Source organism: Pan troglodytes, chromosome 18 (assembly GCF_028858775.2).
Source record: "Pan troglodytes isolate AG18354 chromosome 18, NHGRI_mPanTro3-v2.0_pri, whole genome shotgun sequence".
Taxonomy (NCBI): domain Eukaryota; kingdom Metazoa; phylum Chordata; class Mammalia; order Primates; family Hominidae; genus Pan; species Pan troglodytes.
Genome location: NC_072416.2, coordinates 2,480,061 through 2,497,509, shown reverse-complemented (window position 1 = coordinate 2,497,509; position 17,449 = coordinate 2,480,061). Strand labels below are relative to the sequence as shown.

Genomic DNA, 17,449 nt, shown 5'->3' with positions numbered 1-17,449 from the left:
TTTCATTCAAAGATCAGGAAGTGTTGGGGCAGGGAGGGGAGGAGGGCCTGGTGGGAGGCCCAGCAGGCAGGGGGCATGACCACCAATGCTCTAGCTTAATGGTATTTTGAGGTCAACACAGCACTCACAAAAGCAAATAATTTGTCCATGGAGGCACCACATGGGTAAACTGGGAAGGGTGTGGCAGGCCTAGGTCACCAGCAGGCATTTACCCAGGAACTGTGGAGAGAGAGCCAGGGGATGTAGATACTACTGCCACCTGTGCTCCACCTCCCTGAACGCGTGGGATGGTCTGTCCTATGAGGAAGGCCAGCTGCCCCCACACCCTAGATTCCTCCCAGCCCAAAGCTCTCCCTGATGTTGCCTGGGTCCACCCACAGTTCGTGGACATGCAGCTTCCTCAGCTTAGACACATCATTGGGCATGTCATCTAAGTGGACCACGGCATTGGTCAGCGTGTCGGCCACCTACTTGCATTGTTTCTTGATCTGGGCTGAGCCATAACTCAGGGCCAAGTGAGAGGAAGGTCAGGAACATGCTTCAGGGGGAAGCAAAGAGTGAGGGGCTGGGGGCTGGGTCCAGGGCAAGAATAGTTAGGGGTGGCCAGTGGAGCCCTGGAGTGGGTGTCGGACCCAAGGTGTGAGCAGGGAGAGGAGGGTTCTTGCCTCTCCAGGGCCTCCGTGGCATAGTCAGCAGCGTGGTCGCCAACTTTCTCCCCGACCGCCTTGATGTTAGCCTTGTCCTCAGGAGACAGCACCATGGCAGCTTATTTCTGAGTCTGTGTAAGCTCAGAAGTGAAAGGTGGGGGAGAGTAGGAGCTCTTATGCCTGGGATGCAGGGCCATTGGCTTGCAAGTTGCCGGGAGGTGCCTGGCACAGGAAAGGGGAGGAGGAGTGAGTGAGAGTAGACAGGTTGCCCAAGGCTGCCCTGCGTCTCTTAGTCCTGCCCAAACAGAGACCAGCTCTCCACATGGTAGCCTTCCCGCTCACATTGTCCTGAGCTTCCACACAGGGTCCTGAGCCGCTTATACCCATTAGGTATCCACATATGGCCCAGACCCAGGCAGCTTCCTGGATGGGGAGAAGAGCACAGTTTTTCCAAAGTGAAACAGAAGCTGCTTTCACACCAAACTCTGCCTGGGACAAAAAGCTGTTAATTATCCATGTAAACAGTTGCGGGGGCTGGGTGTGGTGGCTCACGCCTGTCATCCCAGCACTTTGGGAGACCGAGGAGGGCAGATCACTTGAGGTCAGGAGTTTGAGACCAGCCTGATCAACATGGTGAAACTGTGTCTCTATTAAAAATACAAAAATTAGCCAGGAATGGCGGCCCATGCCTGTAATCCCAGCTACACGGGAGACAGAGGCAGGAGAATCGCTTGAACCCAGGAGGTTGAGGCTGCAGTGAGCCAAAACCGTGCCACTGCACTCCAGCCGGGGTGACAGAGCAAGGGCCTATCTCAAAAACAAAAACAAAGCAAAAAAAAAAAAAAAAGACCCCCAAAAACAAAAAAACAGTTGGGGGATGTAGATAACGTGGGGCCAAGTTCTCCAAACTACCGGGCTGGCGTCCCAGGCAGTGCAGGGCAACAGGTCACTGGCACTGACTGCTGGGGGGAGTTTGGCCGACTCACAGTCAGGGCTCCGCTTCCAGCAGCCCTCTTCAGACCTCGTTGCTGACTGCCAGGTCAGACCTGGGTGCCAGGCCTGGTCCAGTGCTCCCCACACAGACCCAGGATGGCCAACCCAGAGCCAACCCTATTCAGGGTTTGGAGACCTCCAAGGTCCCACTCTTTCCTCAGCCCCTGTTCTTTGTCTGAAAAGCCTGGGGTGGAGCCCTAAGATTCCCTTCCAGGTCCTGGGGAGGGAGAAGAGGGAACCTGGGGAAGGGAGTGCCTTGGCCTGGGTACCTGCAGAGATTGAGACACGGCAGCTGGGGCTGAGTGGAGGGGTGGGGTGGCAACGACCCTGCAGGCACCCACCCTGTGTTATGATTTCAAAAATTATTTCAAAAATCTCGTGAGTTGGACGTTGTTTTTCTATTCGATAGGTAAAGGCCTGAGAGCTCTGGGACACGCCCAGGGTCGCACAGCTTGTCATTGAGCAGGCTGGAAGACTAAACCTGCTCTGTCTGCCAAATTGTGGCCACTGAGGACTTCCTCCCAACCTCATCCCCAGGGCTGCAGGGTCACAGGCAGGGCTGACCAGGCTAGCGCAGGTTTGCCACTGAGGAAGTGTCCATGGAGGAAGGAAGGGGAAAGGAACAGGTCTGCGGAGTCCTCTGCTCTGGGCCAACGAATTAGGTTGCACATTTGGCTCTGGGACATCGGTTTCTGCATCTCTCCGCAAAAAGGGCCAGGATTAGCATCTACAGGTCCCAGCAGGAAGTGGGGATGGAGGGAGAATGAATGAATAAATGAGTGAATGGGGAAGTGCTTTGCGAACAGTATGGTTGGAAGCCCGATTCAAGAGTTGAAGTCGAAGGCCACCCTCCCTACCCCCGCCACATCACACTGCTCCCTCTGCCCCACCGCACTCCCCGCCATGGGAGGACAAACCTCCGGAGGTGAGGCGCATTTGAGAGTTCTAGGAGGCTCCTTTTAGGTCCCTGAGCTTCTCTGGCCAACAATAGTGACCTCGCTTTGCTAGCTCCCCAAAGACCACACAGGCAGGGGCAGATGTTTCGGGCCTCTGTTTATTGACAGGCACAGACCAAGGCCTGCGCAGCACAGGGCTCAGCGGTATTTTTCGGTCAGCACCACGGCCACACCAGTCAGGAACTTGTCCCACGCCGCTTGCATTTGCACGGTGAACTCGTCCTGCAGGTGGGAGGCCAGCACGACGTGGAAACACTGGATTAGCAGCTGCAGGAGAAGGGGCCGGTGAGACGGGGTCTGCCCCGCTAGGGACCCCCAGAGCCCCCCCCCCCACCCCGGCTGCGCGCTGCACCATTGCCCCGGCCGGAAAGGCCTCACCGGAAAGTTGGCTGGGTCCACGCGCAGCACGAGCGCGTGCAGGTCCGCCAGCGGGCTCAGCGCGGCGCGCAGGTTGTCCATGTGCCGCACCGCCGCGCCCACAGCCGCCAGCATGCGCTGCCCGTGGCTCAGCAGCTGCGTCGCGTCCTGGCAGGCGCTCAGGTGCGGGAAGTAGACCTTGGTGCTGGGGTACACTGTGAAGAGCCTGCAGGACCAGGTCAGTGACCGGGGAGGAGGGCGGCTGCGTGGGGCTTCACTAGCGCCCACACCGTCCAGAGCCCCGGGGATCCGCACCCGAAGGACCTTGGATGCCGTTGGCGGCCCACGCGCCCAAAACCCTCATCTCCACCTCCCTGAGCTCCCGGAGACCCCGCCTCTACCGACCTGAGCAGCAGCTCCGCCCCGAATTGCGCCTCGTGGCCCGCAATCAGGTCCCAGACCTGCGCGATGTGGGCGCGCTCCTGGGCGCTGAGCATGGCGCCGCCTGACGTGCTCTGGGGGCCGCGCCCGCCGCCCTGGCCTCCTTATAGAGCCTCCGGGCACCCCGCCCGTCCTTATCGGCCCGAGCGCGGCGGGAACGCGGGGACCCTCGGCCTGCGCCGGGGAACGTAACCAGCCCCGGTTCCCGTCTATGTGGAGGCCTCGACCTCCGGGATCCCAGGGTTTCTGGCATTGACCCACGCTGTTGCGCGTGGGCACCTTTACTGCAGACTTTAGGGGCGTCTGTAATTACTCCCCTCGGGTAAAGTTACTGCTCTGCCAGGAGGGAGCACATGGGAGGAACCGGAGAGAGAACACCGGGCAGGAAACCCCCTACTCTCTTAGGAGTCGGGGAGGGACCGGCCTCAGGGACCCCCGTAGCTGCCAGAGTCCCGGGATTCGGACGTCAGGCTTTGTGGAAAAGTTCCCTGAGCCCCGACACGCTTCCAATACGCTTAGTGAAGTGACAATCTTTGTGCGACTCAAGAACCCCAGGAGACGCCGTGGGCCGGCCCGGGACTGCTCCGCTCCACCCGGGCCGCAGCTCCGGTGCTCAGGGGCTAGAACCTCCCCAAGGCGCCCCCCAAGTGATCCCCAGGCCGCGACGACAGTGGGGACGACCGAGTTCCTGCGAAGCCCCGGACCCATCACTCAGCTTCTCCCCTCCTTCCCTCCAATACTGAGAACACAGAGCCCAGATCGCTCCGTCCTCATCCATTTATTGGAGTCAGGGCAGGAACTGTGGGAGGGAGAAGGGCAGGGGAGGGGCCGCAGCCTGTCCTGGGGGTCCCGGAGGCGGCGCTCAGCGGTACTTCTCGGTCAGGACAGAGGATACGACCGATAGGAACTTGTCCCAGGCGGCGTGGGCCTCGGCCGTGAAGTCGGCGGGGAAGCGCGCGGCCAGGGTGACCAGCAGGCAGTGGGACAGGAGCTGGGGGCGGGGCGGCTCAGTGCGGGGGCGGGGCCTAGCCCGGGCCCCGCCCCGCGACCCCACCCCGGCCCTCCGGGACCCCCGCCCCGCCCCGCGACCCCGCCCCGCCCCGCCGGGACCCCCGGCCCTCCCCGGCCCGCCCCGCCCTCACCACGCCCCGCCCCGCCCGCACTCGCCCCGCGCACCTTGAAGTTCACCGGGTCCACGCGCAGGATGTAGGCGTGCAGCTCGCTCAGCTTGGACAGGGCGCCGCCGATGTTGTCGATGCTCTTCACCGCGTCGCCCACGGCGGCCACCACCTTGGAGCCGTGCGCGCGCAACTGCGCGGACCCCGGGTGCAGGTCGAAGTGCGGGAAGTAGGTCTTGGTCTGCGGGTGGCTGAGGAACAGCCTGGGACGGGGGGCGGGGGCCGTGAGCTCCCAGCAGCGCGGCCTCCCGCCCACGGCCCACGCGCCCTGCGGCCCTCTCCGAGCACCGGGACACATCTGCGACCCCACAGCAGGCCCCAGCCCCTCCTCGCGGGGCCCGGGTGCCCAGGCAGCTGCCCCTCCCAGGCTGCCCTGGGCTAGAGGCCCCCCAGGCCTCTGCAGCTCCCGGCTGATCGCCCTGCTTCCAACGGGTTCTGTGCAGCCTGGTCCCCAAATCTCCCGCCCTCCGCCTCCAGCACGCCTGGTGCCCCCAGCCCCTCCACCGTCTCCTCTGGCCACAGGACCTCCCTCCCAGCCCCAGACTGGGTTGCCCGCCACCCCTTCTGCAGGCTCATGACCTCCCAGCAGCGTTCCAGGGAAGGAAAAGCTCCCTGGCCCCTCCCAGGGGATCAGATGCTGGGAATTTGAAGCTGGGACAGTGCCCTGATCCCAGATGCTGGGACTTTGACGCTGGGACAGTGCCCTGATCCCAGATGCTGGGACTTTAGAGGCTGTAGTGCCCTGGCTGCCCTGTAAGGCCCTTCAGGCCTAGAACGAAACCTTTCACCCTCTGCTTGTCAGAACCTGGGCCTGTGCCTGCCCAGGTCTCAGCGAGCCCAGATGGTTGTGCAACTCCTAATCGTACCCTCCTTACCCTGCCCTCCTCACTGAGAGGGAACGCTATCTGTCCCCACTGTCCCCTCCCCACAGTCCCCTCCTCACTGTCCCTTCCTCACTCTCCCCTCCCCACTGTGCCCTCCCCATGGTCCCCTCCTCACTGTCCTCTCCCCACAGTTCCCTCCTCACTGTCCCTTCCTCACTGTCCCCTCCCCAAGGTCCCCTCCTCACTGTCCCCTCCCCACAGTGCCCTCCCCACTGTGTCCTCCCCATGGTCCCCTCCTTACTGTCCTCTCCCCACTGTCCCCTCCTCACTGTCCCCTCCCTACGGTCCCCTCCTCACTGTCTCCTCCCCACGGTCCCCTCCTCACTGTCCCCTCCCCACGGTCCCCTCCTCACTGTCCCCTCCCTGTGGTCCCCTCCTCACTGTCCCCACTCCACGGTCCCCTTCCCACGGTCCCCTCCTCACTGTCCCCTCTCCACTGTCCTCTCCCCGCTGTCCCCTACTCACTGTCCCCTCCCCACGGTCCCCTCCTTACTGTCCTCTCCTCACTGTCCCCTCCCCACTGTCCCCTCCCCACCGCCCACTCCCCACTGTCCCCACTCACATACCTGGCCTCCCACCCAGTCCCTCTGGCAGTCCCATCTGACACTCACCTCTCCAGAGTCTCGGTGCCGATGGTGTCGGCCTGCGTGGAGATCTTGGCCCACATGGACACAATGATGGTCCCCTCAGTCTTGGTCAGAGACATGGCGGCAGGGTGGGCGGCTGCACTGGAGTTGGGCCTGCTCAGGACTGGCCTTGGTAGTGCTCAGCCCCCAGGGTCCCCTTATATACAGGGAGCTGGGCCCAGCCAGGCTGTGGCCATTGGTCAGGTGAGGGGAGGGGGCTGCAGGGGTGGTGTTTCTTATCAGATCCAGTGACAAAGGGGCCCTCAGGTGGGACTGGGGGCTGAGGAACCTATCGCTTCTGTCTCCCCTTCTGCCCACCCCTGAGTCACAGCTGGAGCCCCAGCTTCAGGGAGATTGGGGCCCCAATCTGGGCATGAGAGTCCACGTGGTCAGCCCAGCCCGGACTGGCCTCAGGAGTAACTGTCCTTGACCTCCCTGTCCCTGTGATGACAGGGTGACCTAGAGCACATGGGCCCTGGCAGAGGGACGATCCATTCCTCACTTCACTGAAACTTCTCTGGCCCACCTTATGAGCTCCAGTTTGCAAATGAGGAAACCGAGACCCCCTAGAGAGAAAGTGGGACCCAGTGTCACAGGGTGGGAAGGGACAGACCTCTCCCACCTCCGCTGTGCAGCCCCCTCACCTGAATGAGGCTCGGTCTGGGGTTCTCCTCCAGTAGCCTTGTGGGGGACACTCTGAGCCAGGCACCTAGGCAGGAAAGTGTCTTGGGAGTCCGGACTCCTCACAGAAGGTGAGGTCATGCAGGCCTGCAATTCTGCTCACTATGTTCTCATCGCAGCCTGTCCTCTCCCCACTGTCCAGCTCTATTGATTTATTTCTTTTTATCTTCTCTGTTTATTAACTCCCCCCTGCTCCATTAGACAACCATTTCGATGTGCTGAATATATTCCTTTTAGTTAGTACGTGTGCTTGCAAAGGGTATGATTTTATGCATGTATTTTAAATTTATACGAATTACAGGTAGATATAAAAATTTTGTTTGTTAGTTTGTTTCTGAGATGGAGTCTTTCTCTGTCTCCCAGACTGGAGTGTGGTGGCGCGATTTTGACCCACTGCAACCTCTGCCTCCTGGGTTCAAGTGATTCTCCTGCTTCAGTCTCCTGAGTAGCTGGGATCACAGGCACGCACCACCGCGGCCTGGCTAATTTTTTTATTTTTAGTACAGATGGAATTTCACCATGTTGGCCAGGCTGGTGTCGAACTCTTGACCTCAGGTGATCTGCCTGCCTCGGCCTCCGAAAGTGCTGGGATTATGAGCGTGAACCACCGTGCCCGGCCCAAGCACATCTTTTTTAATTAGAGGATTTTTTAAAACAAGGGAAAAAAAGGCTGGGCGTGGTGGCTTGCTCATGGGGCCGCACGTGGTGGCTCGTGGTTGTGATGAGGTCGCATCACTGCACTCCAGCCTGGGTGACAGAGCGAGGTTCTGCCTCAGAAAAAAATAAAATAAAAATAATAATAATAGAAAGAGAGAAAATACATCTTCACACACTGATGCTTTTCCGTTGCTGCGTCAGCAAGCGTGCCCCCATCCCCGCTGACAGCTGCGACATCTTCAGCCTGCAGAGCTCCCCTTTGTGAACAAGCTCTAGTTTTTTTCTATTATAAACAACTCCATGAAGAATATCAGTGCTTTGGATCTTTTCCCGGTGATAGACCTCTAGAAGGGGAATTACTAGAAGGAGACTCAGGAGTATTCGTTTTTTAGCTTTTTGAAACAAATTACTTTTCAAGACAATTATATGGACTTACAGTTGCAAAATTAGCTGTTTGAGGCTCAGTGTGGGTGCCCTTCCTGCCCTCGGGGCTGTCACGGCTGGCCTGGAGTAAGTTGGAAGTTTAGCACTACACACCATGGGGCAGCTTTCAGACCGCAGGCTGCGGAGGTGAGGGAATCCCACAGGAGACTGACACCCTTTGTTTTGAAAACTCCCTGGAGGGGGTCTCCAGCCAGAGTCAGGGTAGCGGGGGCAGGTGAGGCAGGTGAGGAGGGTATTGAAAGGACGCACAGGACCTTGGGGCCTGCAGTGTACCAGGCCTTGGGGTTGGGTGCATGGGGCAGCGGGATGCGTGTGCTAGGATGTTAGCAACGGTAAATCAGCCTGGCTTGGAACCGGGTCAGGTGACTCCCCTGAGCCCCCTCTTCCCAAGCAGGGGTGCCTTTGGTCCTCAGAGGCTGGGGCATGGGGCTGCAGGGGCCTGGGCGAGAGGGGCCGGGAGATCCTGAGGGCAGCAGATAAGGGCTGTACCACCAGCCCCAAGGCAGGCCCACAGCACCAAGTCTTTTCTCCCTGTAGCTGCAAGCCGTCCCGGGCACCTCTCACAACCTGTGCCCCACAAGCCATCCCGGGCACCCCCACAGCCTGTGCCCCACAAGCCGTCCCGGGCACCCCCACAGCCTGTGCCCCACAAGCCGTCCCGGGCACCCCCACAGCCTGTGCCCCACAAGCCGTCCCGGGCACCCCCACAGCCTGTGCCCCACAAGCCGTCCCGGGCACCCTCACAGCCTGTGCCCCACAAGCCGTCCCGGGCACCTCTCACAACCTGTGCCCCACAAGCCGTCCCGGGCACCCCCACAGCCTGTGCCCCACAAGCCGTCCCGGGCACCCCCACAGCCTGTGCCCCACAAGCCGTCCCGGGCACCCCCACAGCCTGTGCCCCACAAGCCGTCCCGGGCACCCCCACAGCCTGTGCCCCACAAGCCGTCCCGGGCACCCTCACAGCCTGTGCCCCACAAGCCGTCCCGGGCACCTCTCACAACCTGTGCCCCACAAGCCGTCCCGGGCACCCCCACAGCCTGTGCCCCACAAGCCGTCCCGGGCACCCCCACAGCCTGTGCCCCACAAGCCGTCCCGGGCACCCCCACAGCCTCTGCCCCACAAGCCGTCCCGGGCACCCCCACAGCCTGTGCCCCACAAGCCGTCCCGGGCACCCTCACAGCCTGTGCCCCACAAGCCGTCCCGGGCACCCCCACAGCCTGTGCCCCACAAGCCGTCCCGGGCACCCCCACAGCCTGTGTTCCACAAGCCGTCCCGGGCACCCCCACAGCCTGTGCCCCACAAGCCGTTCCGGGCACCCTCACAGCCTGTGCCCCACAAGCCGTTGGAAATACCAAGAGCTTCCTTGCACCAGCAGCTTTTCACCTTTCTTTCTCCTTCTGGCTAGTCTTGTGTCCCGCCTCCACCCCAAGCCTGTGCTGTTGTTTTCTAATAATGTGGGTGTAGCAGCTCAGCACCCGTCCTGTCTACAACATGACATTAGCCTCCGTCTGTGTCCTGGTGCTCCCACTGATGGGTGTGTCCATACAGACCTCTCTTCCGGACTCAGGCCCCAGGGCCTGATCCAGGGATGGATTTGATGTCCTCATCTGTGCGTCTCCAGCAAATCATCTCAACAATGGAACCGTGAAGTTCCCCAGAAAGCCTACTCCACTGTCCTTCCCTGGCCTCCCTGACTACTGCCCTTCCTTCCTGAGGCTCAGGCCGGAGAGCACAGCACCCTCGACACCCCCCGCTCACTCCTGAAACTTACACATGGAGGAAAAGACAGACAAGGCCTCCTGTCCTCCCTCCCTCTATCCCTAGCTCCTGGCCACTCCCCTGAAGCCCCTTCCCCAGTATTACCACTCCCTCAAATGTCACCACGTTAATAGACCTACAGTGGCCAACCCATTTAAAATCTGAATCCTCCCCTCCTCTGTCTAAGCCCCTACTTGCCCTGCTTTTCTTTATCCACAGGAAAAAAAAGTTTCTGTTTACAGTCCACTAGAATGTAAGCTCAAGAGGAGCTTCAGGAAATTTGTTTTTTTTTTTTTTTTGATGGAGTCTCGCTCTGTCTCCCAGGCTGGAGTGCAGGGCACAATCTCGGCTCACTGCAACCACCATCTCCTGGGTTCAAGCGATTCTCCTGCCTCAGCCTCCCGAGTAGCTGGGATTACAGGCTACCATGTCAGGAGTTTGAGACCAGCCTGGCCAACGTGGTAAAACCCCGCCTCTACTAAAAATACAAAAATTAGCTGGGCCTGGTGGTTCGCACCTGTAATCCCAGCTACTCGGGAGGCTGAGGCAGGAGAACCTCTTGAACCCAGGAGGCAGAAGTTGCAGTGAACCAAGATTGTGCCACTGCCCTCCAGCCTGGGCGACAGAACAAGATTCCGTCTCAAAAAAGAAAAATAAATAAATACATATTTTAAAGAACACCCATTTCCTTCAGTAAATAACATCAAAAAGACTGCATTGACACGGTTAAATTCGCAGCACCCTCAGTCCTTTAGGGATGGAGTAAAGGGCTGGTATCATTGCTTTCAAAAGGGTCTTGAACTTGATGTTGCTTCTGTTGATAGATGGATTTGGATCAATATTAACCTGATTTTGATGGTTGTTCTCTGGCTGTGCAGCCTAGTGTCCTTGTTGATTTTAGGAAATACACAGTATATGGAGGATATTTAGAGTATGGATGTTTGCATACCCCTCTCCAAGGGCTCCGAGAGAAAGAGCAAGTGGGGGCAAGACAGAGAGCAGGCCGATGTGGTAGAATGTTAACAGCTGGAGAGTCTGCATGAGTAGTATTCAAGAGTTTTTCATATTCTTGTTATTTTATTTAACAGTTTTATTGAGATAAAATTCACCCACTTAATGTGTACATTTCAATAATTTTTTTTTTTTTTGAGACAGAGTCTCACTCTGTCGGCCAAGCTGGAGTTCAGTGGGACAGTCTCGGCTCACTGCAACCTCTGTCTCCTGGGTTCAAGCAATTCTCCTGCCTCAGCCTCCCCAGTAGCTGGGATTACAGGCGTGCGCCACCATGTGTGGCTAATTTTTGCATTTTTAGTAGAGACGGGGGTTTCACCATGTTAGCCAGGTTAGTCTGGAACTCCTGACCTCAGGTAATCTGCCCGCGTTGGCCTCCCAAAGTGCTGGGATTACAGGGCTGAGCCACCACCCCTGGCCCATTTCAATAATTTTTAATGTGTTCACATAACTGTGCGACCATCACCGTCATCAATCTTAGAAGGTTTCCATCACCTCCCAAAAGCCCCAAACCCACCAGCAGTCATCCTTCCTTCTCCATCTTTGTCTTATTCTTGCAGGGTGTTTTTATTTCTTGATAATTTGAATATGTTTCAAAATAAAAGCTTATGAAATTATTTTATATATGTTATGAGGAACAATAAACCACGGAGTGTTAGAGTGTCTTTGGAGTTCTTTTGGTCATAGCCGAGGTTCTGCGTCCAGAATCACCTGGAACAATCCTTTTTTCTGGTTATTATATCACCACATTCTTACATTGGCTCATTTATTTAAGTTGGTTTTCAATTTGGGGGTTTTCAATTAGGAGTTTTCAATTTTCTCTCTCTCTTTTTTTTTTTTTTTAAATATAGATAAGGTCTCTCTCTGTTGCCCAGGCTGGAGTGCAGTGGTGCAATCATAGCTTTCTACAGCCTGGGACTTCTGGGCTCAAGTGATACTCCCCTCCACCCCCAACCTCCCAAGTAGCTGGGACTGCAGGTGCACCACCACGTCCAGCTAATTAAAAAAAAAATATATATATATATATATATATATTTTAGTAGAGATAAAGTCTAGCTATGTTGCCTAGGCTGGTCTTGAACTCCGAGGCTCAAGTGACCATCCCACCTTGGCCTCCCAAAGTGCTAAGATTCCAAGTGTGAGCCACTGCACCCAGTCACTCTTTTTGTTTGTGTGCTTTGCTTTTTTAGAGACAGAGTATTGCTGTGTTGCTCAGGCTGAAGTGCGGTGGCACAATCATAGCTCACTGTAGCCTTCAACATCTGGGCTCCCGCAATCCTCCAGCCTCAGCCTCCTGAGTAGCTGGCACTGCAGGTGTGACGTAGGAGGTGGGACTCTGCACGTACTCCGGAGGTTGGGCTCGGACACTGGGCCAAATTGAGGACCAGCTAAAACAAGTAGGGCAGAAGCAGCTTTCCATAAGACACACCCACCAGTGTGCCATGGGAGTTTACCATCCCTTTCCATGGCAGTGACTGGACCACCCAGAAGTTACCACACTCATCCTAGAAATTTGTGCATAACTTTCCCTTAATTTGCATATAATGAAAAGTGGGTATAAAGATGAGTGCAGCAGTGCCTCTGAGTTGCTCTCCTGTGCACACTGCCTATGGGGTACCCCTGCTCCGTAAGGAGCAGTGTTCTGCTCCTGCTGTCTGCTGTGGCTTCGATATCAATCAGAGTTGCTGTGTAACACCACCAGCTTGCCCTTGAATTCCTTCCTGGGCAAACCTCCCAGGCTAACCCCCAATTTGGAGGCTACCATGCCCAGTTAATTTTTTAATCTTTTTGAGACGAGGTCCTGCTGTGTTACCTAGGCTGGCCTCCGACTCTTGGCATCAAGGGATCCTCCAGCCTTGGCCTCCCAAGTGGTAGGATTAGAGGCTTGAGCCACTGGCAAGGCCCCTCTTTTTATTTTAATCTTATTAATTTTGTAATTTTTTTTTTTTTTTTTGAGAAGGAGTCTCACTCTATCACCTAGGCTGAAGGGCAGTGGCACGAACTTGGCTCACTGCAAGCTCCGCCTCCCGGGTTCACACCATTCTCCTGCCTCAGCCTCCCGAGTAGCTGGGACTGCAGGCGCCCGCCACCACACCCGGCTAATTTCTTCTACTTTTTAGTAGAGACGGGGTTTCACCGTGTTAGCCAGGATGGTCTCAATCTCCGGACCTCGTGATCCGCCCACCTCGGCCTCCCAAAGTGCTGGGGTTACAGGCATGAGCCACCGCGCCCGGCCTTAATTTTGTAATTTTTTTTAAAGACAGGGTCTCTCTATGTTGGCCAGGGTGGCCTTCAACTCCTGGCCTCAAGCAATCCTCTCCCCTTGGACTCCCAAAATGCTAGGACTACAGGTATGAGCCACCATGCCCAGCCTGAATTTATTTTTGATAATGGAAAATATTTACACAAATCAAAGGTCAAAACTATGTAGAGAGTCAGACTTGGAGGACCTTCCTTCCAGCTTCCCCTCCATCGCTACCCACCTTATTATTTGTATTCATTTCCGGTTTGTCCTCCTATGGTTTATTTTTGCAGAAATAAGCACATGTGGGCACATACATGGCTGTGCACAAACACACATGTCCACACGCAGCCTCACACATAGTTATGCATAAGCTCACATATATGTGCACACACATATTCGTGTTTCTCCTCTGTTCCACCATTGTATACACACCATTCTAACCTCTTTATTTTCATTATTAGAAATTATCCTCATTTTAGGCCGGGCGCGGTGGCTCACACCTGTAATCCCAGCACTTTGGGAGGCCGAGGCGGGTGGATCACGAGGTCAGGAGACGAGACCATCCTGGCCAACATGATGAAACCCCGTCTCTACTAAAAATACAAAAAATTAGCCAGCCGTGGTGGCGGGCGCCTGTAGACCCAGCTACTCAGGAGGCTGAGGCAGGAGAATCGCTTGAAACCAGGAGGCGGAGCTTGCAGTGAGCCGGGATCGCGCCACTGCACTCCAGCCTGGGCGACAGAGCGAGACTCCGTCTAAAAAAAAAAAAAGAAAGAAAGAAATTATCCAATTATCCTCATTTTTCTTTCAGTCGAGCTCTCCATTGTGCGAATATCCTTGGTTTTAAGAAATTATCATTTTTCTTTCAGTCGAGCTCTCCATGGTGCGGATACCCTTGGTTTTTCCAGTTAGTCCTGATGATGGACACCTGGGTTTTCAGGTCTTTCGCAAATGAGATGCCGCGGTGGACTTGCGCCCCGGGCTGGTTCCCTCCGCCCTGGATGAGGGGTGCCCAGTGGAGGAGGGGCGCCCAGTGGAGGAGGGGCGCCTGCAGTCTGATCAAACTCTTGGATTTTTGCCTATCAGGGAGGTGAGACATGGATCTCAGTGAGGTTTTTTATTTTTGTGTAGTTTAACTTGCGTGTCTCTTGAGTGAGGCTCAGCCTCTTTTCCTGTCTCATTTCTGTGAACTGTGATCTGACTGTCTTCATCACGTCTGTATCCCCCACTAGATTGTCAGCCCCACGGGGCAGAGGGCTTTCTTTATTTCAGCTGCGGTATCCATAGCCTAGAAACATGCCTAGGCTGTCTTATGCCCAGTAAATGTTTCATTGAGGAATGGAAGAAGGAATGAGTGAGCGCAGACGCCCGTCACTCCCCTCTTCGTCCTGATCGTTCTGAAATCAGGAAATAGTACACATTCGGGAGAAATAAAGAAGGAAGACCACGGAGGTCCGAGGGAGAGCCGCGGCGGGTGGGCGCCAGCACTGCTCCCCCCTCCGCAAAGGCCTAACTGCACCCCTTCTCCACCACGCCTGGGTCCCGAGTGACCCCCGCTCCCGCCCCGGGAGCTGCACATCCCTCTGCCTCTTAGAGACCCTGGGGTCGGTGCAAGGATCCCTGTGGCCCAGCAGTGGCCCCGAGACAGCCGGGGCGCCCTCCTCCCGCTCCGCCTCCCCACGCGCCCGCCGCCCAGGGACAACAGAGACCAGGTGGACGCTGCTTCGTTCATTGGTTTATTGGCGCATTACGCGGTAAGTGGGACTGGGGAACCTCGAGGACGGGGGGAGGGGCCGCAGCCTGTCCTGGGGGTCCCGGAGGCGGCGCTCAGCGGTACTTCTCGGTCAGGACAGAGGATACGACCGATAGGAACTTGTCCCAGGCGGCGTGGGCCTCGGCCGTGAAGTCGGCGGGGAAGCGCGCGGCCAGGGTGACCAGCAGGCAGTGGGACAGGAGCTGGGGGCGGGGCGGCTCAGTGCGGGGGGCGGGGCCTAGCCCGGGCCCCGCCCCGCGACCCCACCCCGGCCCTCCGGGACCCCCGCCCCGCCCCGCGACCCCGCCCCGCCCCGCCGGGACCCCCGGCCCTCCCCGGCCCGCCCCGCCCTCACCACGCCCCGCCCCGCCCGCACTCGCCCCGCGCACCTTGAAGTTCACCGGGTCCACGCGCAGGATGTAGGCGTGCAGCTCGCTCAGCTTGGACAGGGCGCCGCCGATGTTGTCGATGCTCTTCACCGCGTCGCCCACGGCGGCCACCACCTTGGAGCCGTGCGCGCGCAACTGCGCGGACCCCGGGTGCAGGTCGAAGTGCGGGAAGTAGGTCTTGGTCTGCGGGTGGCTGAGGAAGAGCCTGGGACGGGGGGCGGGGGCCGTGAGCTCCCAGCAGCGCGGCCTCCCGCCCACGGCCCACGCGCCCTGCGGCCCTCTCCGAGCACCGGGACACATCTGCGACCCCACAGCAGGCCCCAGCCCCTCCTCGCGGGGCCCGGGTGCCCAGGCAGCTGCCCCTCCCAGGCTGCCCTGGGCTAGAGGCCCCCCAGGCCTCTGCAGCTCCCGGCTGATCGCCCTGCTTCCAACGGGTTCTGTGCAGCCTGGTCCCCAAATCTCCCGCCCTCCGCCTCCAGCACGCCTGGTGCCCCCAGCCCCTCCACCGTCTCCTCTGGCCACAGGACCTCCCTCCCAGCCCCAGACTGGGTTGCCCGCCACCCCTTCTGCAGGCTCATGACCTCCCAGCAGCGTTCCAGGGAAGGAAAAGCTCCCTGGCCCCTCCCAGGGGATCAGATGCTGGGAATTTGAAGCTGGGACAGTGCCCTGATCCCAGATGCTGGGACTTTGACTCTGGGACAGTGCCCTGATCCCAGATGCTGGGACTTTAGAGGCTGTAGTGCCCTGGCTGCCCTGTAAGGCCCTTCAGGCCTAGAACGAAACCTTTCACCCTCTGCTTGTCAGAACCTGGGCTGTGCCTGCCCAGGTCTCAGCGAGCCCAGATGGTTGTGCAACTCCTAATTGTACCCTCCTTACCCTGCCCTCCTCACTGAGAGGGAAGGCTATCTGTCCTCACTGTCCCTTCCTCACTGTCCCCTCTCCACGGTTCCCTCCTCACTGTCCCCTCCCCAAGGTCCCCTCCTCACTGTCCCCTCCCCACAGTGCCCTCCCCACTGTGTCCTCCCCATGGTCCCCTCCTTACTGTCCTCTCCCCACTGTCCCCTCCCCACTGTCTCCTCTCCATGGTCCCCTCCCCACTGTCCCCTCCCCACCGCCCCCTCCCCACTGTCCCCACTCACATACCTGGCCTCCCACCCAGTCCCTCTGGCAGTCCCGTCTGACACTCACCTCTCCAGAGTCTCGGTGCCGATGGTGTCGGCCTGCGTGGAGATCTTGGCCCACATGGACACAATGATGGTCCCCTCAGTCTTGGTCAGAGACATGGCGGCAGGGTGGGCGGCTGCACTGGAGTTGGGCCTGCTCAGGACTGGCCTTGGTAGTGCTCAGCCCCCAGGGTCCCCTTATATACAGGGAGCTGGGCCCAGCCAGGCTGTGGCCATTGGTCAGGTGAGGGGAGGGGGCTGCAGGGGTGGTGTTTCTTATCAGATCCAGTGACAAAGGGGCCCTCCGGGCCTGGTGGGACTGGGGTTTGGGGGCTATCACTCCTGTTCCTCTCCTGTGGCCTTACAGGGGGTGTTGGCCAGAGTCTGACCACAGAGTCTAGGAGAGATAGGGGCCCCACCCTCCCAGGAAGTCAATCCTGCATTTGCAGTCCAGTTCTGCACCGTCCTTATTCATTTCAGAATCACGACTTGGGGGAAACCAGAGGAGCAGGGCCCAGTAAGCAGCCTCCTGGGACCAAGCCCCACGGTCGGCTGACACCGACCTCAGGCAGCCCTGCCCAACCACACGCCAGTACCCTTCCGCTTTGTCTCTGGATTCCTGGGTTTCCTCCAAGAAAGCAAGGGTTAGGTCCACCCAGCGCTGAGGGGAGATGTACTGGATCTGTCCCCTGACAAGCAGGAGGAGGCAGCAGGTCCGGGGACAAAGGAGAATTCACCTAATGTCATGTGCTAATAGGCATTGCAACGTTGCTTTCCATATTAGTTATTGTAACATCATGAGGCAAATATTCTTTTTAATTTTTTTTTCTTTTTTTGAGATGGAATCTCGATTTGTCGCCCAGGGTGGAGTGCAGTGGTGCGATCTCAGCTCACTGCAACCTCTGACTCCCTGGTTGAAGTGATTCTTCTGCCTCAGCCTCATGAGTAGCTGGGATTACAGGCACCCGGCATCATCTCTGGCTAATTTTTGTATTTTCATAGAGATGGGGTTTCACCATGTTGGCCAGGATGGTCTCGATCTCCTGACCTCCTGATCCACCTGCCTCAGCCTCCCAAAGTGCTGGGATTACAGGCATGAGCCACTGTGCCTGGCCAATTTTTTTTTTTTTTTTTTTTTTTTTTTTTTTAGTAGAGACGGGGTTTCACCATCTTGGCCAGGCTGGTCTTGAACTCCTTACCTTGTGATCCACCCGCCTTGGCCTCCCAAAGTGCTGGGATTACAGGCATGAGCCAGCACGCCTAGCC

The 17,449-nt window shown here is 57.8% G+C and overlaps 3 protein-coding genes across 3 annotated transcripts; all 3 read right to left on the bottom strand.

The window, feature by feature from the left end:
• Positions 1 to 2,680: 2,680 nt before the first annotated feature.
• On the bottom strand, positions 2,681 to 3,481 carry HBM (hemoglobin subunit mu). Its single transcript, XM_003314885.6, has 3 exons — positions 3,359 to 3,481; positions 2,975 to 3,179; positions 2,681 to 2,863 (listed from the first exon to the last, which is right to left on the bottom strand). The coding sequence occupies exons 1-3, from the start codon at positions 3,448 to 3,450 to the stop codon at positions 2,735 to 2,737; spliced, it is 426 nt and encodes a 141-aa protein (XP_003314933.1). The 5' UTR covers positions 3,451 to 3,481; the 3' UTR covers positions 2,681 to 2,734.
• Positions 3,482 to 4,157: 676 nt separating this feature from the next.
• LOC100608245 (hemoglobin subunit zeta-like) lies at positions 4,158 to 6,396 on the bottom strand. The gene is made up of 3 exons (XM_024349591.3): positions 6,068 to 6,396; positions 4,571 to 4,775; positions 4,158 to 4,385 (listed from the first exon to the last, which is right to left on the bottom strand). The coding sequence occupies exons 1-3, from the start codon at positions 6,160 to 6,162 to the stop codon at positions 4,257 to 4,259; spliced, it is 429 nt and encodes a 142-aa protein (XP_024205359.2). The 5' UTR covers positions 6,163 to 6,396; the 3' UTR covers positions 4,158 to 4,256.
• An 8,205-nt stretch (positions 6,397 to 14,601) lies between these two features.
• On the bottom strand, positions 14,602 to 16,933 carry HBZ (hemoglobin subunit zeta). The gene is made up of 3 exons (XM_024349574.3): positions 16,209 to 16,933; positions 15,021 to 15,225; positions 14,602 to 14,834 (listed from the first exon to the last, which is right to left on the bottom strand). The coding sequence occupies exons 1-3, from the start codon at positions 16,301 to 16,303 to the stop codon at positions 14,706 to 14,708; spliced, it is 429 nt and encodes a 142-aa protein (XP_024205342.1). The 5' UTR covers positions 16,304 to 16,933; the 3' UTR covers positions 14,602 to 14,705.
• Between the last annotated feature and the right edge of the window lie 516 nt (positions 16,934 to 17,449).